The sequence below is a fragment of the Ranitomeya imitator genome, chromosome 8 (assembly GCF_032444005.1).
Source record: "Ranitomeya imitator isolate aRanImi1 chromosome 8, aRanImi1.pri, whole genome shotgun sequence".
Taxonomy (NCBI): Eukaryota; Metazoa; Chordata; class Amphibia; order Anura; family Dendrobatidae; genus Ranitomeya; species Ranitomeya imitator.
Genome location: NC_091289.1, coordinates 183,117,241 through 183,143,011, shown reverse-complemented (window position 1 = coordinate 183,143,011; position 25,771 = coordinate 183,117,241). Strand labels below are relative to the sequence as shown.

At 44.1% G+C, this 25,771-nt stretch overlaps 1 protein-coding gene across 1 annotated transcript in view; it reads left to right on the top strand.

Annotated features, from left to right (window-relative positions):
- The first annotated feature begins 2,761 nt into the window (after nt 1-2,761).
- Nucleotides 2,762-25,771, top strand: part of TIE1 (tyrosine kinase with immunoglobulin like and EGF like domains 1) — a 37,481-nt gene continuing 14,471 nt past the window's right edge. The window contains exons 1-10 of the mRNA XM_069738079.1: nt 2,762-3,310; nt 7,312-7,611; nt 13,592-13,702; nt 16,360-16,515; nt 16,606-16,737; nt 17,270-17,410; nt 17,780-17,908; nt 21,385-21,530; nt 21,627-21,771; nt 22,270-22,428. Of these exons, the coding sequence (XP_069594180.1) occupies nt 3,250-3,310; nt 7,312-7,611; nt 13,592-13,702; nt 16,360-16,515; nt 16,606-16,737; nt 17,270-17,410; nt 17,780-17,908; nt 21,385-21,530; nt 21,627-21,771; nt 22,270-22,428 (1,480 nt within the window). The 5' untranslated portion in view covers nt 2,762-3,249. The remainder of the gene's footprint in view (nt 3,311-7,311; nt 7,612-13,591; nt 13,703-16,359; nt 16,516-16,605; nt 16,738-17,269; nt 17,411-17,779; nt 17,909-21,384; nt 21,531-21,626; nt 21,772-22,269; nt 22,429-25,771) is intronic.

The window sequence follows — 25,771 nt, the reverse complement described above, 5'->3', positions numbered from 1 at the left end:
ACATTTTACATTTTCAATAGAATTGCTGAAACTATAGAGATTCTTCATTTAACCATCTGATCAGACTGTATGAAGCCCACTGCCACGTCAAGGTGACCCTCAGTGGGTCCTAACTTTTATTGCCTTTAAAGGTTAGCGCACGACGCCGCTCCTCTAAGGCAATAAAAATTAGGACCCACTGAGAGGTTCACCGCGACATGGCAGTGGCTTCATACAGTCTGATCAGAACGTTAAATGAAGAACCTCACGTTCAGTTATATATATTTTTGCCTAGCGACAATAGATGAATGTATGATTTTTACGAGGGGCGGTCCATGCTTAGTACAGAGTACTGTATATAGGATAGCCACCTGGCTGGTGAATCACTGGCACGGCCGGCATTTACACTCTGTAGCAGAAAAAGCAAAATATTATTGCAAGAAATAACAAGTCCATAATAAAATAGCACTGAGCAGTCGGGTTACTTCCTACTTGAATTCTCTGCCAGGTCATCCAGCCCTATGGATGTCCGCAGTGTCAGGACTAGGTCACTAAGTGATTGGCACCAGCCGGGGATTGTAATGGGCAAGGCAGCAGTGAGCCGAAGACATCAGACTGACTGCCGGAGAACGGAGTGTTATCACTTACACAGCTTCATGCTGCGCTTCAGTGTCTGTTTGCCGTATTATTTTTAATAAGAGCCGATCGTCACTGCTGTGAGGGGCCACTACATAATGTACAGAGCTGCAGTGTTCTGCTCCATACAACGCTCACATCCCACCACTGCCAGAGGCGATACCAGCTGATCAGTGGGGGGCATGTGTCGGACCCCCAGCAATATTATATTAAGAAGGTCTTGTTCGTCACTTGATCATACAGCAGCATAAACCAGCATACTTCTAATATGGAGCGCTATGTGTAAAGTGAGAGATGAGAGAGATGTACACAGTGAGTGCACTAGCAGAATAGTGAGTGCAGCTCTGGAGTATAATACAGGATGTAACAGGATCAGTAATGTAATGTATGTACACAGTGTCTGCACCAGCAGAATAGTGAGTGCAGCTCTGGAGTATAATACAAGATGTAACTCAGGATCAGTAATGTAATATATGTACACAGTGACTGCACCAGCAGAATAATGAGCGCAGCTCTGGGGTATAATACAGGATCTACCACGGAAACCTTCAAAAGGAACCTGAAGACCCACCTCTTCCGACAAGCCTACAACCTTTAGTGATTCCCAGTCTACTGAACTGCCGCATGACCAGCTCTACCCACTCCTACTGTATCCTCACCCATCCCCTGTAGATTGTGAGCCCTCGCGGGCAGGTTCCTCTCTCCTCCTGTACTTGTGTATGCCTTGTTTTACTCCTGTTTATTGTACTTGTCTATATTTGCCCCGTTCACATGTAAAGCGCCATGGAATAAATGGCGCTATAAAAATGTATAATAATAATAATAACAACTCAGGATCAGTAATGTAATGTATGTACACAGTGACTGCACCAGCAGTATAGTGAGTGCAGCTCTGGAGGATAATACAGGATGTAACTCGGGATCAGTAATGTAATGTATGTACACAGTGACTGCACCAGCAGAATAGTGAGTGCAGCTCTGGAGTATAATACAGGATGTAACTCAGGATCAGTAATGTAATGTATGTACACAGTGACTGCACCACCAGAATAGTGAGTGCAGCTCTGGGGTATAATACAGGATGTAACTCAGGATCAGTAATGTAATGTATGTACACAGTGACTGCACTAGCAGAATAGTGAGTGCAGCTCTGGGGTATAATACAGGATGTAACTCCGGATCAGTAATGTAATGTATGTACACAGTGACTGCACCAGCAGAATAGTGAGTGCAGCTCTGGAGTATAATACAGGATGTAACTCAGGATCAGTAATGTAATGTATGTACACAGTGACTGCACCACCAGAATAGTGAGTGCAGCTCTGGGGTATAATACAGGATGTAACTCAGGATCAGTAATGTAATGTATGTACGCAGTGACTGCACCAGCAGAATAGTGAGTGCAGCTCTGGAGTATAATACAGAATGTAACAGGATCAGTAATGTAATGTATGTACACAGTGACTGCACTAGCAGAATAGTGAGTGCAGCTCTGGGGTATAATACAGGATGTAATTCAGGATCAGTAATGTAATGTATGTACACAGTGACTGCACCAGCAGAATAGTGAGTACAGCTCTGGGGTATAATACAGGATGCAACTCAGGATCAGTAATGTAATGTATGTACACAGTGACTGCACTAGCAGAATAGTGAGTGCAGCTCTGGGGTATAATACAGGATGTAACTCCGGATCAGTAATGTAATGTATGTACACAGTGACTGCACCAGCAGAATAGTGAGTGCAGCTCTGGAGTATAATACAGGATGTAACTCAGAATTTCTTTATATAACAAGGATTTATATAAATACCGTAGTCATATTTATGACTTAGCTTCTCTTTATATAATGTCGGACTTCTTCGCTCCAGTAATTACAAGACTTTAGATTCAACACAAGCTGATTTTCTGGCTATGTGATAGGAGAAGAGCACAATGATCTCCACCAGTTATTGCCATATATACATATGTTTCATTAATATCTGATCGGCCGTCACTCTGGTGTGTGGGGGGCGCTGCGGCTTGTATAGTATTACACATAGGTGGGTGTATGACTTGACAATATGTTTTTTCTCTGGTGTGGTGCTGTGTGGGGGCTGCAGCCTTTGTCATCTTCCCTTCCCAGACTCACTACATTGTGATTTCCTATACTCCGAGGCCTTCGCAGAGTGTTGAGCGCCAGCGTTTCCTGTGCCTCGCTCCTCTGTTACGCCTTTTTCCTCTTTCCATGGCCAAATCCCAGAAATTTGTGGAAGTCAGAGGTGAGCGAACGTGAGAGAGTCACAGAGGGTAAAGCAAAGGACTCAGCTGACGACCACCGCTACTTAGAAATTTTGGGATTGGTGCTAAGAGTTGACCATCTTTGGTGGCGGGGGCAATCATGTGAGAAGGGTGACCCAAGGCTGGATACATTGTACCGAGCAATTGATTATTGATGTCGTCATCCCTCCGGGATCTGACCGCTACTGTTTGTTTTTCTTTGGATGGAATTTCTGGGTTGATATTTTTGGAATATTTTTGTGGATCTATTTTCGGGATTTCTGTCTGGAGAGAAGACACGATGTGGATGTGGCAGTGATTTCTGGACACGTGGACGGCAGCGGGACATTCTCACCTCTGGATCGGATTTAGGACAATGCGGAGGCTGCTCCATTCCCTCATTCTTGTGGTCGTATCTTTAATTTACAAGGAAACAGGTAACTTTAAAGAGTTAATAACATGCAGAATAATTGGGGGACACGTATTAACCTCTGACCTCATTGAAAAAAAGAACAACGTCGAGAATTATATTTCAATTTCTCATGAAATTCATGACCCCTGTTTGCTGCCAGTGAATCTTAACAAACCCTAATTCAGTCCTGCTCTCACTGCTGACTGTTTGTTACAATGTATAAATCTAGATAATCCCATCTGATCTCAACTCCAGACTCAGATGTGTCTCCTGAACTCAAGCTCCTTCCCAAACGTATACATCGTAACAATCTATGAAATCAGAAATGATCTCCAGCCTTTAGATATAAACTATATACAAGTACATGCACATAAAACTTTCCACTCGCTGGCAACAAGCAGAGATCTTGAAATGGAGGATAGTGAATAAATAAAGAGCAAATTTCTAATAAATCTTACAACACCTCTGCTTGCTTTCAGTGAATATAACTTAATTTTTCGCACGTAGCGTTTTTGCAGTGTTTCTTCTCAGTGAGTGTTTTCATGAGTGTAGACCCCTGTGATGCTAGTTAGGGAACACACCACCATTTAACATGTCCCTTTTGTCACATTATTTTCAGGGGTACCATCATTTCTGCCCAGGCCTATTTCATGGTTGAAAAGCAATGTCTGACTTTCATTTGTTCATTTTCATTGATTTTTTTTTTTAATTATTATTACTTTTGTCAGATTCAAGTTATTTCTGTGACCATTGTGGGTTTTTCTGTCATTAAACGAGGGGGACCAACAATTTTGACCACGTGTGTATGATCTGAAGAAGTAAATTAACTGCCAGTGAACAGCTATAGAGGCCTCCTGTATCTCTGGGAATTATTCAGTACTTTATGTCACATAATAGGGTCTCTAAAGAAGGAGGAGAACTTGGGTCAGTCACATCTGGACCTATGGGCAATGGGAAGGAGCTTAAAAATAATTGTACACAGCACCTCACAGCTGGACTTCAAGCTGCGTCTCCAGTTTAAAATATACAGATCATCTGATCACAAAACGATAGAGGCTCAACTTACATCCTACATAATTACATATTATTCATATACATAAATATTCTACATGAAAGGTACATCATTGTGTAGGCACGTTACACTACTTACCCTGCATATATCCACCAGCAGAATAGTGAGTGCAGCTCTAGAGTATAATAAGGGCCGGCTGCAGGTTTTTCAGGGCCCCGGGCGAAAGAGTCTCAGTGGGCCCCCCCTTTAACACATACCACAATTCATGATGCAGAGATACAGCAGAGATTTATAGGTATAGTACAATGCCATATTTCACTTCTTACATGATTGACAGCTATTGTAAATTCTACAATACCATATAGCAGAGGGGCTTTATATAAGTCAACCCCTTATATGCCATTTTTTGTGACTTATTTCCTCTTCCTCAGTTACCAGTAGTCATTTTATTGTTAGCTGAACTTGCTGCAAAGAAAAAACTGCATACATTGAATATGACAATTTTTTAATGGAAAACTTTTTCAAGTAAACATTAGAAAGTATTAACGTAGAACATTTGTAAAAGTACAAAAGGGGTAGCATACAGCACAGCCACATAGCATATAGCACAGCCACGTAGTATATAGCACAGCCATGTAGTATACAACACAGACCACGTAGTATATAGCACAGCCACGTAGCATATAGCACAGCCATGTAGTATATAGCACAGCCATGTAGTACATAACACAGCCCATGTAGTATATAATACAGCCACATAGTATATAACACAGCCACGTAGTATATAGCACAGCCATGTAGTATATAGCACAGCCCACGTAGTATATAGCACAGCCACGTAGTATATAACACAGCCCACATAGTATATAGCACAGCCACGTTGTATATAACACAGCCACGCAGTATATAGCACAGCCACATAGCATATAACACAGCACACATAGTATATAGCACAGCCATGTAGTATATAGCACAGCTCACAAAGTATATAGCACAGCCACGTAGTATATAACACAGCCACGTAGTATATAGCACAGCCACATAGCATATAACACAGCCCACATAGTATATAGCACAGCCACATAGTATATAGCACAGCCACATAGTATATAGCACAGCCACGTAGTATATAGCACAGCCCACATAGTATATAGCACAGCCACGTAGTATATAACACAGCCCACGTAATATATAGCACAGCCACGTAGCATATAGCACAGCCACGTAGCATATAGCACAGCCACGTAGCATATAACACAGCCCACATAGTATATAGCACAGCCATGTAGTATATAGCACAGCCCACGTAGTATATAGCACAGCCACGTAGTACATAACACAGCCCACATAATATATAGCACAGCCACGTAGCATATAGCACAGCCACGTAGTATATAGCACAGCCACATAGCATATAACACAGCCCACGTAGTATATAGCACAGCCACGTAGTATATAGCACAGCCACATAGCATATAACACAGCCCACATAGTATATAGCACAGCCACGTAGTATGTAGCACAGCCACATAGTATATAGCACAACCCACGTAGTATATAGCACAGCCACGTAGTATATAACACAGCCACATAATATATAGCACAGCCCACGTAGTATATCACACAGCCCACGTAGCATATAACAGCCCACGTAGCATATAGCCCAGCCAATAGCATATAACACAGCCCACGTAGTATATAGCACAGCCACGTAGCATATAGCACAGCCTCGTAGCATATAACACAGCCCACATAGTATATAACACAGCCCACGTAGTATATAGCACAGCCACGTAGTATATAACACAGCCCACGTATCATATAACACAGCTCACATAGCATATAACACAGCTCACGTAGTATATAACACAGCCCATGTAGTATATAACACAGCCCACGTAGCATATAGCACAGCCATGTGGTATATAGTACAGCGTGCATCTTCCCCCTCCCCCCGAGAATGGCCCCACAGTCCAGTACTCACTGTTATAGTAAACAAAATAATAAAATACCACACTCCTCACCTCTCCTCGTGCCCACGCCGTGCTGCTCCCTGCTCCTGCCTCAGCGGCTGCACTGCCTGGCACACAGTAAATGGGTGATGATGTCATCACGCACCCGCAGTGTCAGAGGCAGAGCGGGGAATCATGGGAGAGGGAGCGTCAGCTGACGTTCTCTCCTCCATCATTGCTTTGAACTGTACTGGCAGACGCCGGTATAGTTCAATGCGGCGGCGGGGGAATCGGCTCTGGCTAAAGGCGGGCCCTCCTGCCTCACAGGGGCCCCATAGCGGCTGCATGATGTGCCGCTAGCTGAGGGGTGCGGGGGCCTTAGGCAGCTGCCTGCCCCTAACTCCGGACCCCCAGAGCCTCAGTTTACCGTACCATGAATGGACCCCCCCTCCCCTCTGCACCAGCAGAATAGTGAGTGCAGCTTTGGAGTATAATACAGGAGGTAACTCAGGATCAGTACAGGATCAATAATGTAATGTATGTACACAGTGACTTCACCAGCAGAATAGTGTGTGCAGCTCTGGAGTATAATACAGGATGTAACTCAGGATCAGTACAGGATCAATAATGTAATGTATGTACACAGTGACTTCACCAGCAGAATAGTGTGTGCAGCTCTGGAGTATAATACAGGAGATAACTCAGGATCAGTAATGTAATGTACAATATGTAAACAGTGACTGCACCAGCAGAATAGTGGGTGCAGCTCTGGAGTATAATACAGGATGTAACTCATGAATGATCAGTAATGTATGTACACAGTGACTGCACCAGCAGAATAGTGAGTGCAGCTCTGGAGTATAATACAGGATGTAACTCATGATCAGTAATGTAATGTATGTACACAGTGACTGCACCAGCAGAATAGTGAGTGCAGCTCTGGAGTATAATACAGGATGTAACTCAGGATCAGTACAGGATGAGTAATGTAATTACAGCGTTATATATTTGGATTCGGAGCGGACATCGGCTTTGTGTGACTTTGTGATTTGGACATTGCAGGAGCTGTATTAGATGTCACATTGGTGTCATTTACGTCCTTCACCTCTGAGCACCGAAAAGGGGATTTCTCGTTATCATGTGTCACCGGGGAGCGGGATATGAAGAGTTCGGATCTGCGCATTGAACGAGATAACAAGATTGTGCTCATCCCTGCTCGGGAACCATTCAAGATTAAATCGCTGGACAAGGAGCTGCATGCCAGCGGATTCTCTAGGAATGCACTAGTGGGCGTCTTCTACTGCACTGCTCGGGGGCCGTCTGAGCAGACCAAAATACTGTACCCGTATAACAGTCCATACGGTAAGTGCAGGAACAGCAAAGAATGTAATTAAAGGGCATCTCCAGTCATAAGTGATGAATAGCAATAGTGGGAATGATGTCGGAGTCATTTTCTTGGATGCACGTATTCATTTTATTAATGTGGACTATCACTCCCAACATGCCTTAGGTTTCATGATCTCTTTATTATAGGAGCAACCTGGCGCCCCCTGTTGAGTAATGTAATGAGCATGAGTGGGGGAAGGCCATTGACAACCACCATCAGTACATTCAAAAACGTGGCTGCTTTCTTCCAGGAATATCGCCATGACTGTCCATAAATTGGGTCTTGAATTGCAGCTTGAAAAAGTCTGAAATCCCCTGAGGATGTTGAGGGTTGAAGTTCTCTGCTAGAATTATTCTGTTCAATGTAATTATGTAGTGGGAGATAAGATGGAAGCTTCCCAGCTAACACTAAAGGTACCGTCACATTTAGCGACGCTGCAGCGATCTAGACAACGATCCCAATCGCTGCAGCGTCGCTGTTTGGTCGCTGGAGAGCTGTCACACAGACAGCTCTCCAGCGACCAACTATGCGAAGTCCCCTGGTAACCAGGGTAAACATCGGGTTACTAAGCGCAGGGCCACGCTTAGTAACCCGATGTTTACTCTGGTTACCAGCGTAAACGTAAAAAAAAAAAAACACTACATACTTTCCTTCCGGTGTCTGTCCTCCAGCGCTGTGCTTCTCAGCACTGACTGTGAGCGCCAGCCGGAAAGCAGAGCACAGCGGTGGCCGGCGCTCACAGTGCAGAGAAGCACAGCGCCGGGGTACAGACAGCGGAATGTAAGTATGTAGTGTTTTTTTTTTTTACTTTTACGCTGGTAACCAGGGTAAACATCGGGTTACTAAGCGCGGCCCTGCGCTTAGTAACCCGATGTTTACCCTGGTTACCAGTGAAGACATCGCTGAATCGGCGTCACACACGCCGATTCAGCAATGTCTGCAGGGAGTCCAGCGACGAAATAAAGTTCTGGACTTTCTGCTCCGACCAACGATGGCACGGCAGGATCCTGATCGCTGCTGCCCGTCAAACTCAACGATATCGCTAGCCAGGACGCTGCAACGTCACGGATCGCTAGCGATATCGTTCAGTGTGACGGTACCTTAATGCCTGACAGTGGGGTCGGCAGGGCCGGACTGGGACTAAAATTCAGCCCTGGCATTTGAAGTCACACAGGCCCACTTGTCACATGGTGACTGTATAATATCTTTGTACACTTGTAGGCTACAAGAAGTGAGGGGAGTGAAACAACTATATAACATATAATCCCAGCTGTATCCAGCATTACAGCTCAGTCCTGTTTATTGCTTTTAGTTGCAGTACCAAGAAAAGCCGCTACTTTACCTACATAACTGGATCTCGTACATAATGAAGGGATGAGACGACCAAAGGCTGTGGAACCTCATTCTGATGCTCCATACACTTTGCCTACAGCCACTTTTGGTTCTGCTGCGCAGCACGAGACCCGCTGACTCTGAAGAGTGGTGACATCAGTAACGTCACCCCTTTTCAGATATTCCGGGTCTTGCGCTGAGCTCGGCGACTGTGAAGAGCGGTATTGTTACTACCGTCACCGCTCTTCAGATTCGCTGGGTCTCGCCAGGTCTGGGCTAGTAGTGGGGGTGTCTGATGGACACCTCTCAATTACTTACACCAGGGATTGATAGCAGCTGACATTACGCAGCTGACATCAACCCTAAAAATCATTACACATACCAGAATGAAATGCTTTGGCGGCTGGGAAAAGCAGTAGAGTTAGCGCTATTCCCAGGAGCCGGGTGCTAACTACAACTGTCATCATCCTTGCCTGGTCTCCCTGCGAAGCATTTCTGCTGTATTTACATGCGCTGATCTCAGGCCACTAAACGAGTGTAATCGACTATACTGAAGTAATTCGCTTGTTTCCCGGCCTCTTTACACCAACTGAGAAAGAATGAAGGGAACGGAACAATCACAATTAGATCAATCTGTCCCCATACAGTATCATGTTATCAGCAGCACATCTACAGTTTACACCGGCGATGTGCTGCTGAGAACAAGGATTCCTGATCCCACATAAACACTCCAATCACTCGATGAATAGGCAGCATTTTGCTTGTTTAGTATAATACACCCCATAATCCTCCATATATTATAATGTGCACCTCAGTCCTCCATATAGTATAATACACTCCTCAGTTCTCCATATATTATAATACACTCCTCAGTTCTCCATATAGTATAATACACTCCTCAGTCCTCCATACAGTATAATACACTCCTCAGTCCTTCATATAGAATAATACACTCCTCAGTTCTCCATATAGTATAATACACTCCTCAGTTCTCCATATAGTATAATACACTCCTCATAGTCCTCCATATAGTATAATACACTCCTCAGTTCTCCATATAGTATAATACACTCCTCAGCCCTCCATATAGTATAATACACTCCTCAGTTCTCCATATATTATAATACACTCCTCAGTTCTCCATATAGTATAATACACTCCTCAGCCCTCCATATAGTATAATACACTCCTCAGTTCTCCATATAGTATAATACACTCCTCAGTTCTCCATATAGTATAATACACTCCTCAGTCCTCCATATAGTATAATACACTCCTCAGTCCTCCATATAGTATATTACACTCCTCAGTTCTCCATGTAGTATAATACACTCCTCATAGACCTCCATATATTAAAATACACTGCAATTCCTCCATATAGTATAATACACTCCTCAGTTCTCCAAATAGTATAATACATTCCTCAGTCCTCCAAATAGTATAATACATTCCTCATAGTGCTCCATATAGTATAATGCACCACCATTGTCATCCATGTAGTACAATTCACTTCCCATAGTATAATGCACCCCATAGTTCTTCATATAGTATAATGTATTCCCCATAGTCCTTGATACAGTATAATGCAGCCCACATATAGTATAATGATGCCACCCCAGAGTATAATGCAGCCACCCCACAGAATATGTTGTAGCCCCCTGAGTATAATGTAACCCCCCAGAGAATATAATGCAGCCCCCTCATATAGTATAATGCGGCCCCTGCATATATATGGTAGCCCCCTCATAGAGCATAATGCAGCCCCCCATAGAATATAATGTAGCCCCTCCATAGAATATAATACAGCACCCCATAGAATGTAATACAGCCCTCCCCCATAGAATGTAATACGGCACAGCCCCCATAGAATGTAAAGCAGCCAGCCCCCATAGAATGTAATGCAGCACAGCCCCCATAGAATGTAATACAACACAGCCCCCATAGAATGTAATGCAGCACAGCCCCATAGAATGTAATGCAGCACAGACCCCATAGAATGTAATGCAGCACAGCCCCCATAGAATGTAATACAGCACAGCCCCCATAGAATGTAATGCAGCCAGCCCCCATAGAATGTAATGCAGCACAGCCCCCATAGAATGTAATACAACACAGCCCCCATAGAATGTAATGCAGCACAGCCCCCACAGAATGTAATGCAGCACAGCCCCCATAGAATGTAATACAGCACAGCCCCATAGAATGTAATACAGCACAGCCCCCATAGAATGTAATGCAGCCAGCCCCCATAGAATGTAATGCAGCCAGCCCCCCCATAGAATGTAATGTAGCCGGCCCCCATAGAATGTAATGCAGCCAGCCACCCATAGAATGTAATGCAGCACAGCCCACATAAAATGTAATGCAGCACAGCTCCCATAGAATGTAATGCAACACAGCCCCTATAGAATGTAATACAGCACAGCCCCCATAAAATGTAATACAGCCCCCATAGAATGTAATGCAGCACAGCCCCCATAGAATGTAATGCAGCCAGCCACCCATAGAATGTAATGCAGCCAGCCCCTATAGAATGTAATGCAGCACAGTCCCCATAGAATGTAATGCAGCACAGCCCCCATAGAATGTAATGCAACACAGCCCCCATAGAATGTAATACAGCACAGCCCCCATAGATTGTAATGCAGCACAGCCCCCATAGAATGTAATGCAACACAGCCCCCATAGAATGTAATACAGCACAGCCCCCATAGATTGTAATACAGCCCCCAATAGCCCCACAATCCAGTTATCACTCAGTGATATATTTTAAAAAAAGTCGGAACTGGAGAGCGGCCCACGACTGCCACCGGCCCTTCTGGCATTTTCCAGAACTGCCCGATGGCCAGTGCGGCCCCGGGGGTTGGTAACTACTGTCTACTTCCAAGGGCAGAATTATGATGGCAGCTCTGGATGTGAATGTAAAAGAGACTCAATCTGACACAAAACTGTAAAACAGAAGTAAATGAGGCATCTGCAAAACTCCTCATCTTTCTATGTCTTTCATTATATAGAGAAAGTTTGCAACTTTGTGTCTCATGTCCTCATCACTTATAAAATCTCTGCTTGTTGTCAGGGAATGAGAGCACTCCTGCCTTATGTCCATTGGCTGAAAATGGTCCTGAAGGAAAAATTCTCAGAATTATTTACATTGGTATCCCATCTATTATATGTGATATTGGGGTAACACAAATCTCTCTCCTGTCATTTGCTACAATGTATCAGTGCGGACTGGAAACAGTACCTTGTAAGAAGTATTATGGCCAGATGAGTTTTGAACAGATTTCCCAATTGACAGCAAGCAAAAGTCTTGAAAATAGAGACAGAGGAACACAAAGGTCCACACTAATTTGTGACTTTCTAGCAGTTTTTGATGCAAACTGCATAAAAAATTGTTGCAAATCATGAAATGAGATAAATTGCTCCAGTTTTCTTATTTTGGAAAAATGACGTAATTGTAGGTCTAGCCTCTGGGCAGTGGTTTTTGTCTCCAAGTTTAAGACAAATTGTAGAAATCAGAAAATGGCTCAATTTTTGGTGCTTTTGGCATTTGCAGATTTAACTTTCTGAAAATAAAATGTGCCAAAATTATTAAGCGTGCCAACTTTCTTTTATCTTATACCATAGTAAGAAGCAGAGCAGTTTACGACTTCTCCAGATTTGTTGTGTCTCGTGCTGTATTTTGTTATTACTTCTTTCGTGAAGGGTAATGGTGCTGCTTCTATTCCTCCGGAGCTGTAATCCTCCGGAGCTGTAATCCTCCGGAGCTGTAATCCTCCTGTCACTGATTGTGTTTCCTTCCTTCTGTTCTGTACGGTAGCGCTGATCTTATCGCTTCTCTGATAAATGCAGTAAATAACCAAACTCCTGGGTTCCCAGGAAGAAAAAAAAAAATAAGTGAAACATTTAATTGATGGCGATTAATTTGCAAGGAAGCAACTTTCGATTTACGGGAGAAATTCTCTGATAATTTTTAAGAGCAGGAAACAAAAAGAACGTGAGATAAGAACCCTGAGACTAAAAAGAGAAAACAAGGAAGTGCCCGGAGAATGAGACGCCTGGAGCTTTTAGATTATTTGGCTTTAAAAATAATAAAAGTGTTTAAAGGGAATCTCCACCTTATATCATGTTGTTTTTATGACCAACATCCTGTGCGGATTCTTTTTTTCATAAACCTTTAATTTTGTCGGAATCCTATTTTTTTAAAACAGAAATTTAAATCCCCCGTATATACATAGAGATCATCTATAACAATTATTTCTCCCTGCAGTCACCTCTAGGTGGAGCCACAGAGAGTGCACCATAATAGTGAGTTAAATGGAAATGTTGTATGCAGTGAGCTCCCTCTAGTGGTAACTACAGGTAGGTAAAATTGTATTATTTAAATTCAGAAACAAGCGTTCATGTCTAAAAGGGCCCTTACTGTCTTGACAACCATGGCTCCTAAACAGGAGATAAGCAGTGGTTAGATGTTTATGTTGCAGGTTATCTCCAGGGCTAAAATGTAACCTGTGTGATCTTAGTGCCCGCCTGGTGGATGCCGAGCTCTGATTACTCTTGTAGCCTCGCTTCTTGACTCCAAGTCAGCAGTCCCAAGTAATACCTTCTGTGTTTTCTCTTCAGCCGATCTAATTCCAGTTAAAGTGACGGTGACTGTCAGCCTAAACCAAGATGCGCAACTACAAGCCAAAGTCGTGAAACCATGGCACCCAGACATCTTGTGGAAGTACAATGGTGGGTAGTAGCATCTGGTATGTTATATCTATGGGGGAAAACCCGAGAATGATCTGGATGAGGGTTAACATGTCCTACCTACAGCCAGGAAATGCTAAAGGGGTGCAGACGCAGCAGAGGTACCTAGGCCCTACTGCTAAAGGGGTCCAGAGTCTTCTCTACCCCATAAGGCTACTTTCACACTAGCGTTTTCTGCAATCCATCACAATGCGTCGTTTTGCAGAAAAAACGCATCCTGCAAAAGTGCTTGCAGGATGCGTTTTTTCCCCATAGACTTACATTGACGACGCATTTGCGACGGATTGCCACACGTCGCATCCGTCGAGCGACGGATGCGTCGTGCTTTGGTGGACCGTCGGGAGCAAAAAACGCTACATGTAACGTTTTTTGCTCCTGACGGACCGCTTTTTCCGACCGCGCATGCGCGGCCGGAACTCCGCCCCCACCTCGCCGCACCTTACAATGGGGCAGCGGATGCACCGGAGAAATGCATCCGCTGCCTCCATTGTGCAATGCGTTAAACGATAGCATCGGAATCTCTCCCCGACGCATTGCGACGGGGAGATTCCAACGCTCGTGTGAAAGAAGCCTAAGACGAATGGTGAGGAGTGAACATCATACAGATGTAACAGTGGATCCCAGGAGCTTCACAGAGCTCCGCTGGATTCATTGTATCCAGTGGATATGAACATACCTGTATCCACTTTATTTATGCCATCATTGTAACCAGTCTATACGAATATATATCTGTATCCAGTCTGTATGAGTATACAGTTGTGTGAAAAAGTGTTTTCCCCCTTCCTGCTTTCCTATTGTTTTGCATGTTTGTCACACTCACATGTTTCAGATCACAAAACAAATTTAAATATTATACAAAGATAACACAAGTAACCAAAAAAAAGCAGTTTTTAAATGAAGGTCTTTATTATTTAGAGAAAAAAAATCCAAACCTACAGGGCCCTGTGTGAAAAAGTGATTCCCCCTTCCCCCCCACACACTTCCCCCAAAACATAAATTAACTGTGGTTTATCACATCTTTGGGGACCTGAGTTCAAATTACCCAATCACACGCAGGCCTGATTACTGCCACACCTGTTCCTGATCATAAAATCACTTAAATAGGATCTGCCTGACAAAGTGACGAAGAATAAAAGATCCTCAAAAGCTATACATCATGCCGTGATCCAAATAAATTCTGGAACAAATGAGAGACAAAGTAATTGAGATTTATCGGTCTGGAAAAGGTTATAAAGCCATTTCTAAAGCGATGGGACTTCAGCGAACCAAGATGAAAACCACAGCTGAGCAATAAGAACATGAAGGCTCGTCTCAGTTTTGCCAGAAAACATCTTGGTGATCCCCACGACTTTTGGGAGAATACTCTGTGGACTGACGAGACAAAAGTTGAACTTTTTGGAAGGTGTATGTCCCATTACATCTGGCGTAGAAGTAACACAGAAAAGGAACATTATACCAACAGTAAAATATGATGGTGGTAGTGTCTGGGGCTGTTTTGCTGCTTCAGGACCTGGAAGACTTGTTGTGGTAAATGGAACCATGAATTCTGCTGTCTACCAAAAAATCCTGAAGGAGAATGTCCGTCCATCTCTTCGTGACCTCAAGCTGAAGCGCACTTGAGTTATGCAGCAGGACAAGGATCCAAAACACACCAGCAAGTCCACCTCTGAATGGCTTAAGAAAACAGACTATCAATATAATGGCTCGTCCTCGTTGTGTGGGGCTTTGTGGGGAGATGTTTTAGCTCTACGCCTCGGTGTATACATCCTATATGGGTATACCAGAGATGCCAGACTAAATGTAACACATATGTTGATGGGAAGCGGTAGAGGATAATGGTGGTGATGATGGGTGAACATGAGCAACCCTAGACCACCAGGGATATCAGGTTTATCTACTTCAACATTGTAAGCCACAATAGCTGTTACCTTTTAACATTTTCACTACACAACCCCACCAAGGAGGTATCCATTAACTTCCTCACTGGATTAGCCCAGCAGGGACATTATAATTAACACCTTCACAACCATAGCTAACCAGGGATGACATAATTAATACACTACCTGACCATAGCCCATTGCTATCATCAACCTCTTTACTGCTAGACCACCATCTTCAGCTAACTAGCCCACAGGGACATTATTAACACCCTTCACTATGTGATCCCATCAGGGATGTTATCATGAACCCTCTACACAATATAAACCCACCAGAGGCATTAAAATTAATGTCTTCTAGGCCCTAGTCTACCAGGTCTGTTATCTGCAGGGGAGATTAAGAATATATAGCCTTTTTCCAGATATATTAAAGCAGAACATATTTGTTTGAGTCACTATCTAATTAATTTGGAAGGGGGCAGACATGTTCTATGTACATAGGAACATTCAGTTGGTTCTGCCCAACCCTGTGTCCCGGGCCATTATCCCCCATGCCATTGAGAAGCCGGAAGACCTGAGGCGGAAATGGGACATTCTGGAGAGATCGGATTCATTAGATTGGTCAGCATCACGGTCAATCTGAGCAATCATTACTCAATGTTCCACTTGTTGACTTGAGTCCTTCACGGGGATTGCATGAGATTTTGGGAGTTATTGTTCCAATGCCTATTTATGTCTCACAAATTAACTCTTACATTCCAGGCACCTTCTTGAAGACAACATACAAGAACGATGTAAGTAGTGGGATAGCCCAGCTCAACTTCCATGCGGTGCAGCACAGTCAAGCTGGAGTTTACAGCGCCGGCTTCATGGGGGCCACCCCCCTCGTCAACGCCTTCTTCAGACTCATCGTAAGAGGTCAGATGGGATCTAAGCTTATATACATCGTAAGTCCCAGAATTGTGGGATGGATTTCCCCTGTAATTGCCCCCGTGTTGTCTACTACAGGATGTCCGGCAGATAAGTGGGGTCCATCATGTCAGAAGGATTGCCTGGACTGCCTGAATGGTGGAGTGTGCCATGATACCAGTGGAGAATGCATATGTGCCCCGGGGTTCATGGGAACGCTCTGTGAAAAGGGTAAGACAACACTTTTTGGAAATCGTTAGGGCTTGAGCTAAAAAAATAAATCATATCGGACTTGATTCTTGTGTAATTTTTCTGCCTCATGACCATTTATTGAATGTTCCTCTGGAATGTCTCGTCTTGTGTTTGGGTCTTGAGGCTTCTCAGTGGCTCTAGGTACTTTTCTCCATGACTGTCGCCATCCACATTGCTTCTGCTGAACTTTTCTAATGGCACCAAGGAATACAAAAGTGTTTGGAATGTTGAAATTTAACAAGTCTCTCATAGTTTTCCCAACATAGACCTTAGTGGCCCGATCGCACCAACGTAGATGTGATGTGGCCAGTGCTGGTGGGATTCATTGGGAGTTGGGATGGAGCAATGTGGCTCCCATGAACGATTATTGTGTAGAGCAATAACAGTCCTAGATGCTTGATCTCGGCAGATTCTTATGCAGTATGTCAGGGTGACTGTAGTATGGTCACGTCAGGGCGATAGTTGGACATGTCATGTAATCATTCCACCATTATTCTCCTGTGTTCTGCAGCTTGTAGAGAAGGAAACTTTGGCAGAAACTGTCAGGAGATGTGTAAGAGAGAAAATGGCTGTAAGGGCCTCACCTTCTGTCTTCCCGACCCCTATGGATGTTCCTGTGGAAGTGGCTGGACCGGGACTCATTGCCAAACAGGTACTGGCTCATGAGAACATGCACATTGCGGCCTGTGGGCTTCAGGTCAGACTTGCTCACTGGAGGAGCCTCTAGGTATGTGGCTTCCATGATGACAATGGAGGCACTCTCTGACAACCCACCTACGCCATAAGAATAATGGAAGATAGTCACAGTCCCATGTACTTTTTGCTTTTCACATGGCAAATGCAAATAATCCAGGGAGAAAGCTACTGAAGGTGTCCCCCACATCGGCTATTACCAGCCCTGGCGATTCTGTGGACCCAGTGATTGGTTAGCTGGTTTGGAGTATTCCCTGGCCTGAGGATGTGCTGGCATCGCCCTGGCATCTCACACATGTTTCCTGTATTGTGTTTCTACATTTTATAGAGTGTCCTCCAGGACTGTACGGAGCAAACTGCGCCCTGAAGTGCGAGTGCAAGAACGGGGGGTCCTGTAACAGGTTCAGTGGCTGCGTGTGCCCCAATGGCTGGCATGGGCAGCACTGCGAGAAGTCAGGTAAGATTGCTCGAATACAGCAGCCTCCAGAAGAATGTTCACAGCAGTACAGAGTATTTCAGGAGCGATGTGTGCTGATCTTCTGGAACAGGCCATGGTTGAAGCAGCACAAAGTATTTCAGGAGAGAACTTTAAGCGTGTGCTTAAACGGGGGTATAAACGGTGTATTAACTAGTGAAAGGAGTACCCCAGCTGTAAAGCGGATAGAGCAAGCCCCCAGCAGCACAAAGTATTTCAGGAGTCACGGAGAGGCACATTGTGAGGCTTGAAGACCTCGCTCCGCCCACTGAGTATTTTCGGAGAGATCTTATTGAGGTTGTAAACTGAGAGCGACATAGTGGAGACAGCAGGGGTCCCATCAGCACAGAGTATTTCAGGAGAGGAGTGCTGATCTTGTGGGGATTACACAGAATATTTAAGGAGAGATAATGTAGGGGAAAGGGGGGTTATATATTGAGAATTATGAGAATTATGGAATGAAAAGGGTAGAAGCCCTAGCAGCACAGAGTAATAATAATAATAATAATAATAATTTTTATTTATATAGCGCCAACATATTCCGCAGCGCTTTACAAATTATAGAGGGGACTTGTACAGACAATAGACATTACAGCATAACAGAAATACAGTTCAAAACAGATACCAGGAGGAGTGAGGGCCCTGCTCGCAAGCTTACAAACTATGGGGAAAAGGGGAGACACGAGAGGTGGATGGTAACAATTGCTTTAGTTATTCGGACCAGCTATAGTGTAAGGCTCAGGTGTTCATGTAAAGCTGCATGAACCAGTTACCTGCCTAAGTATGTAGCAGTACAGACACAGAGGACTATTAACTGCATAAAGTGTATGAGAACATGATGCGAGGAACCTTTTTTTTTTTTTTTTATTATAAATAGGCCACACAGGGATCGTTAGGTTAATGCATTGAGGCGGTAGGCCAGTCTGAACAAATGAGTTTTTAGGGCACGCTTAAAACTGTGGGGATTGGGGATTAATCGTATTAACCTAGGTAGTGCATTCCAAAGAATCGGCGCAGCACGTGTAAAGTCTTGGAGACGGGAGTGGGAGGTTCTGATTATTGAGGATGCTAACCTGAGGTCATTAGCGGAGCGGAGGGCACGGGTAGGGTGGTAGACTGATACCAGGGAGGAGATGTAGGGTGGTGCTGAGCCATGGAGTGCTTTGTGGATGAGGGTAGTAGTTTTGTACTGGATTCTGGAGTGGATGGGTAGCCAGTGTAATGACTGGCACAGGGTAGAGGCATCGGTGTAACGGTTGGTGAGGAATATGATCCTGGCTGCAGCATTCAGGACAGATTGGAGCGGGGAGAGTTTTGCAAGAGGGAGGGCGATTAGTAGAGAGTTACAATAGTCCAGACGAGAATGAATAAGTGAAACAGTCAGAGTTTTTGCAGAGTCGAAAGTAAGAAAAGGGCGAATTCTAGAAATGTTATTGAGATGCAGGTAAGAAGAGCGAGCCAGTGATCGGATGTAGGGGGTGAATGAAAGGTCAGAATCAAGGATGACCCCAAGGCAGCGGGCATGTTGCTTTGGAGTAATGGTGGAACCGCACACGGAGATGGCAATGTCAGGCAAAGGTAGGTTAGTAGAGGGAGAGAACACGAGGAGTTCAGTTTTTGACAGGTTTAGTTTCAGATAGAGGGAGGACATGATGTTAGAGACAGCGGTAAGACAATCACTGGTGTTTTCTAAAAAGGTCGGTGTGATATCGGGAGCAGAAGTGTATAATTGGGTGTCATCAGCATAGAGATGGTACTGGAAACCAAATCTACTGATTGTTTGTCCAATAGGGGCAGTATACAACGAGAAGAGTAGGGGGCCTAGGACTGATCCTTGAGGAACCCCAACAGTAAGGGGAAGGTGAGAGGAGGAGGAACCAGCAAAACATACAGTGAAGGATCGGTCAGAGAGATAGGAGGAGAACCAGGAGAGAACGGTGTCCTTGAGGCCGATGGAGCAGAGCATAGTGAGGAGGAGCTGATGATCCACAGTGTCGAATGCTATGAGGAATGCTAAACTATGAGGAAAAAGGGGAGACACGAGAGGTGGATGGTAACAATTGCTTTAGTTATTCGGACCAGCCATAGTGTAAGGCTCAGGTGTTCATGTAAAGCTGCATGAACCAGTTATCTGCCTAAGTATGTAGCAGTACAGACACAGAGGGCTAATACTGCATAAAGTGTATGAGAACATGATGCGAGGAACCTTTTTTTTTATTTTTTTTTTATTATAAATAGGCCACACAGGGATCGTTAGGTTAATGCATTGAGGCGGTAGGCCAGTCTGAACAAATGAGTTTTTAGGGCACGCTTAAAACTGTGGGGATTGGGGATTAATCGTATTAACCTAGGTAGTGCATTCCACAGAATCGGCGCAGCACGTGTAAAGTCTTGGAGACGGGAGTGGGAGGTTCTGATTATTGAGGATGCTAACCTGAGGTCATTAGCGGAGCGGAGGGCACGGGTAGGGTGGTAGACTGATACCAGGGAGGAGATGTAGGGTGGTGCTGAGCCATGGAGTGCTTTGTGGATGAGGGTAGTAGTTTTGTACTGGATTCTGGAGTGGATGGGTAGCCAGTGTAATGACTGGCACAAGGTAGAGGCATCGGTGTAACGGTTGGTGAGGAATATGATCCTGGCTGCAGCATTCAGGACAGATTGGAGCGGGGAGAGTTTTGCAAGAGGGAGGGCGATTAGTAGAGAGTTACAATAGTCCAGACGAGAATGAATAAGTGAAACAGTAAGAGTTTTTGCAGAGTCGAAAGTAAGAAAAGGGCGAATTCTAGAAATGTTTTTGAGATGCAGGTAAGAAGAGCGAGCCAGTGATCGGATGTAGGGGGTGAATGAAAGGTCAGAATCAAGGATGATCCCAAGGCAGCGGGCATGTTGCTTTGGAGTAATGGTGGAACCGCATACGGAGATGGCAATGTCAGGCAAAGGTAGGTTAGTAGAGGGAGAGAACACGAGGAGTTCAGTTTTTGACAGGTTTAGTTTCAGATAGAGGGAGGACATGATGTTAGAGACAGCGGTAAGACAATCACTGGTGTTTTCTAAAAAGGTCGGTGTGATATCAGGAGAAGAAGTGTATAATTGGGTGTCGTCAGCATAGAGATGGTACTGGAAACCAAATCTACTGATTGTTTGTCCAATAGGGGCAGTATACAATGAGAAGAGTAGGGGGCCTAGGACTGATCCTTGATCCTGAGTATTTCAGGAATAGGCATGATCCTGTTGGAGACCACATTATAGTCAAAATAACAGGATAAGCAAAGAATACAGATCGTGTTAGTGGTTATATACTGAGAATTATAGAATGGAAAGGAGTCCAAGCAGCACAGAGTGTTTCAGGCAGAACCTTTGGAGGCCACAACATGAGAATGACATAATGGGATGAGTGGGGTCCCACAGCCGCGCAGAGTAAGAATCGCTGTGTCTGACCCCGTCCCTCCTCCTCGCAGATCACCTTCCGCAGATCATCGATCTTCCGATCCAGGTTGAGTTCAATCTGAATTCCCCAGCGATCCTGAGCTGTGCCGCCTCTGGGAAGCCTCAGCCGGTGCGGGAGAGTATAGTGCTGCGACGCCCGGACGGGTCTGTCCTCAGCGTAAGTCCTGGGACTTATAGTCCCACAGTTATCATATCCAGTCACAATCACAGGACCTGTCTGGTGATGACCCTTCTCCTGTCTTCTCCCCGTCAGGCCAGTCAGGCTGTGCTGGACTCGGAGCGCAGCACGTGCAAGTTCAATGTGCCTGCACTAACACTGTCCGACCACGGCTTCTGGGAATGTCGCGTCTCCACCAGCGGGGGGCAGGACAGCCGCAAATTCCAAGTTGTCGTCAGAGGTAATGATCTTGAATAGAACTTGTCTCATACTTGTCATCTGATACAATTCCTACTTTGTGTTCATTTTTTCTTCTTCAATATTTTCATGATCTCTGCTTGTTGTGAATAAGAATAAGATCTCAGGAAGTGGGGGAGACTTGTCTGACAGCTGTGATCATTGTTGGATGGGTTGTTCCTTTCTGGATGTAACTCATTAATGTTACCTTTGCCTGACGGCAAGCAGAGCAATCGAAGATACAAAGTAGAATAGACTTGATAGTTACTTTCTGCAATTACAAAGACATAGATAAAGGGTCCAGTGATTGGACGGTATAATTGCAACATGTCATAAAGCGCAATAGCTTGTCTCACTGGACACTCAGTGGCCATAGCTGGAACTGCATGTCTTACAACTGGATAATATTCCACATTGTACTTGGGGGAAATTTTCAGACCCCATTTTAGCCATTTGCCTCCTGCACTGATGCTGTAATTGTTATTACGTTCTCTCTCTGCAGTTCCTCCACAACCTCTGGAGCCGCCACGTTTGCTCGATCGAGGGAGCAGACATCTGATCCTCGCTCCACTTCATAATTTTACTGGAGATGGGCCAATTTCATCTATTAAGTTGCTGTATCGACCCAAGAAAAGTACAAACTACTGGTCCAACATTGTAGGTAGGAAACTCTTACTGTAACCTAAAGTCATAGGTCACGTATTGAGTATGGCAGAAAAAATACTCAAAGGAAAAAAGGTACCAAAACTTAATTTAGTAACCATCACTTTTATTTCTTTATTATTTTCTTCATAAATCATTAATGCACATGAAAATAAGAAATGTTTGTAATAAATCTGATCAGAGAAATCCATTACTTTCTCCCTCTGGACTGATCATTCAGTCTCAAAATTCTGAATTCACGCATATAATCTTCAGTGATTTCAGTATTTCCGGTTACTGAGATATGAGATGACAGCTGGTGCTCATAAAGTTCTATGGAACCAGAAGCAAAATGTCTGTGTCGACCTCTAGATCCTCACACTTCATAGTGTTAAGACCCCCAACCGTCACCTCCTATCTCAGTACTGGGGTAGTTTGTCTTCTCTTCAATGAATACAGATGTAACCAATGAATGAAAGTGACAGATCAGTCCTGGCGGAGAAAAGAAGTGAATTTTTCTGCGTAGATAAATTACAAAGTTGCTTATTTTCATATGGATTATTGAGTTAGGAAAAATACAAAATGTAAACGATGGTTATTCTTGAAAGGGGACAAGCACCATTACTGGTATCACATAGGAACAGATTTTACAATAAGCATTAATCTGATACATATGGATTATACTGAGGTTTTATTTGTTTCCTCGCTCTGCCAACCTTCATTATACTCCAGATGTGCTCTCACAACTCTACAGGTTCTAGTGAACTGTACAAGAGACTCAAACTACATCCCTACATTTTAGGAGTTTGCTGTAAAGATATTTTTTTCCACGAGCTTGGTGACTGTTTCCAATAACAACCAGCAGAATAGTGAGTGCAGCTCTGGAGTATAACACAGAATGTAACTCAGGATTAGTAATGTAATGTATGTACACAGTGACTGCACCAGCAGAATAGTGAGTGCAGCTCTGGAGTATAATACAGGATGTAACTCAGGATCAGTAATGTAATGTATGTACATAGCGACTGCACCAGCAGAATAGTGAGTGCAGCTCTGGGGTATAATACAGGATGTAACTCAGGATCAGTAATGTAATGTATGTACACAGTGACTGTACCAGCAGAATAGTGAGTGCAGCTCTGGGGTATAATACAGGATGTAACTCAGGATCAGTAATGTAATGTATGTACACAGTGACTGCAGCAGCAGAATAGTAAGTGCAGCTCTGGGGTATAATACAGGAGGTAACTCAGGATCAGTAATGTAATGTATGTACACAGTGACTGCACCAGCAGAATAGTGAGTGCAGCTCTGGGGTATAATACAGGATGTAACTCAGGATCAGTAATGTAATGTATGTACACAGTGACTGTACCAGCAGAATAGTGAGTGCAGCTCTGGGGTATAATACAGGATGTAACTCAGGATCAGTAATGTAATGTATGTACACAGTGACTGCACCAGCAGAATAGTGAGTGCAGCTCTGGGGAATAATACAGGATGTAACTCAGGATCAGTACAGGATCAGTAATGTACAGTGGGGCAAAAAAGTATTTAGTCAGTCAGCAATAGTGCAAGTTCCACCACTTAAAAAGATGAGAGGCGTCTGTAATTTACATCATAGGTAGACATCAACTATGGGAGACAAACTGAGAAAAAAAAAATCCAGAAAATCACATTGTCTGTTTTTTAACATTTTATTTGCATATTATGGTGGAAAATAAGTATTTGGTCAGAAACAAAATTTCATCTCAATACTTTGTAATATATCCTTTGTTGGCAATGACAGAGGTCAAACGTTTTCTGTAAGTCTTCACAAGGTTGCCACACACTGTTGTTGGTATGTTGGCCCATTCCTCCATGCAGATCTCCTCTAGAGCAGTGATGTTTTTGGCTTTTCGCTTGGCAACACGGACTTTCAACTCCCTCCAAAGGTTTTCTATAGGGTTGAGATCTGGAGACTGGCTAGGCCACTCCAGGACCTTGAAATGCTTCTTACGAAGCCACTCCTTCGTTGCCCTAGCGGTGTGCTTTGGATCATTGTCATGTTGAAAGACCCAGCCACGTTTCTTCTTCAATGCCCTTGCTGATGGAAGGAGGTTTGCACTCAAAATCTCACGATACATGGCCCCATTCATTCTTTCATGTACCCGGATCAGTCGTCCTGGCCCCTTTGCAGAGAAACAGCCCTAAAGCATGATGTTTCCACCACCATGCTTTACAGTAGGTATGGTGTTTGATGGATGCAACTCAGTATTCTTTTTCCTCCAAATACGACAAGTTGTGTTTCTACCAAACAGTTCCAGTTTGGTTTCATCAGACCATAGGACATTCTCCCAAAACTCCTCTGGATCATCCAAATGCTCACTAGCAGACTTCAGACGGGCCCGGACATGTACTGGCTTAAGCAGTGGGACACGTCTGGCACTGCAGGATCTGAATCCATGGTGGCGTAGTGTGTTACTTATGGTAAGCCTTGTTACATTGGTCCCAGCTCTCTGCAGTTCATTCACTAGGTCCCCCCGCGTGGTTCTGGGATTTTTGCTCACCGTTCTTGTGATCATTCTGACCCCACGGGGTGGGATTTTGCGTGGAGCCCCAGATCGAGGGAGATAATCAGTGGTCTTGTATGTCTTCCATTTTCTAATTATTGCTCCCACTGTTGATTTCTTCACTCCAAGCTGGTTGGCTATTGCAGATTCAGTCTTCCCAGCCTGGTGCAGGGCTACAATTTTGTTTCTGGTGTCCTTTGACAGCTCTTTGGTCTTCACCATAGTGGAGTTTGGAGTCAGACTGTTTGAGGGTGTGCACAGGTGTCTTTTTATACTGATAACAAGTTTAAACAGGTGCCATTACTACAGGTAATGAGTGGAGGAAAGAGGAGACTCTTAAAGAAGAAGTTACAGGTCTGTGAGAGCCAGAAATCTTGATTGTTTGTTTCTGACCAAATACTTATTTTCCACCATAATATGCAAATAAATTGTTAAAAAAACAGACAATGTGATTTTCTGGATTTTTTTTTCTCAGTTTGTCTCCCATAGTTGAGGTCTACCTATGATGTAAATTACAGACGCCTCTCATCTTTTTAAGTGGTGGAACTTGCACTATTGCTGAATGACTAAATACTTTTTTGCCCCACTGTATGTACACAGTGACTGCAGCAGCAGAATAGTGAGTGCAGCTCTGGAGTATAATACAGGATGTAACTCAGGATCAGTAATGTAATGTATGTACACAGTGACTGCACCAGCAGAATAGTGAGTGCAGTTCTGGGGTATAATACAGGATGTAACTCAGGATCAGTACAGGATCAGTAATGTAATGTATGTACACAGTGACTGCACCAGCAGAATAGTGAGTGC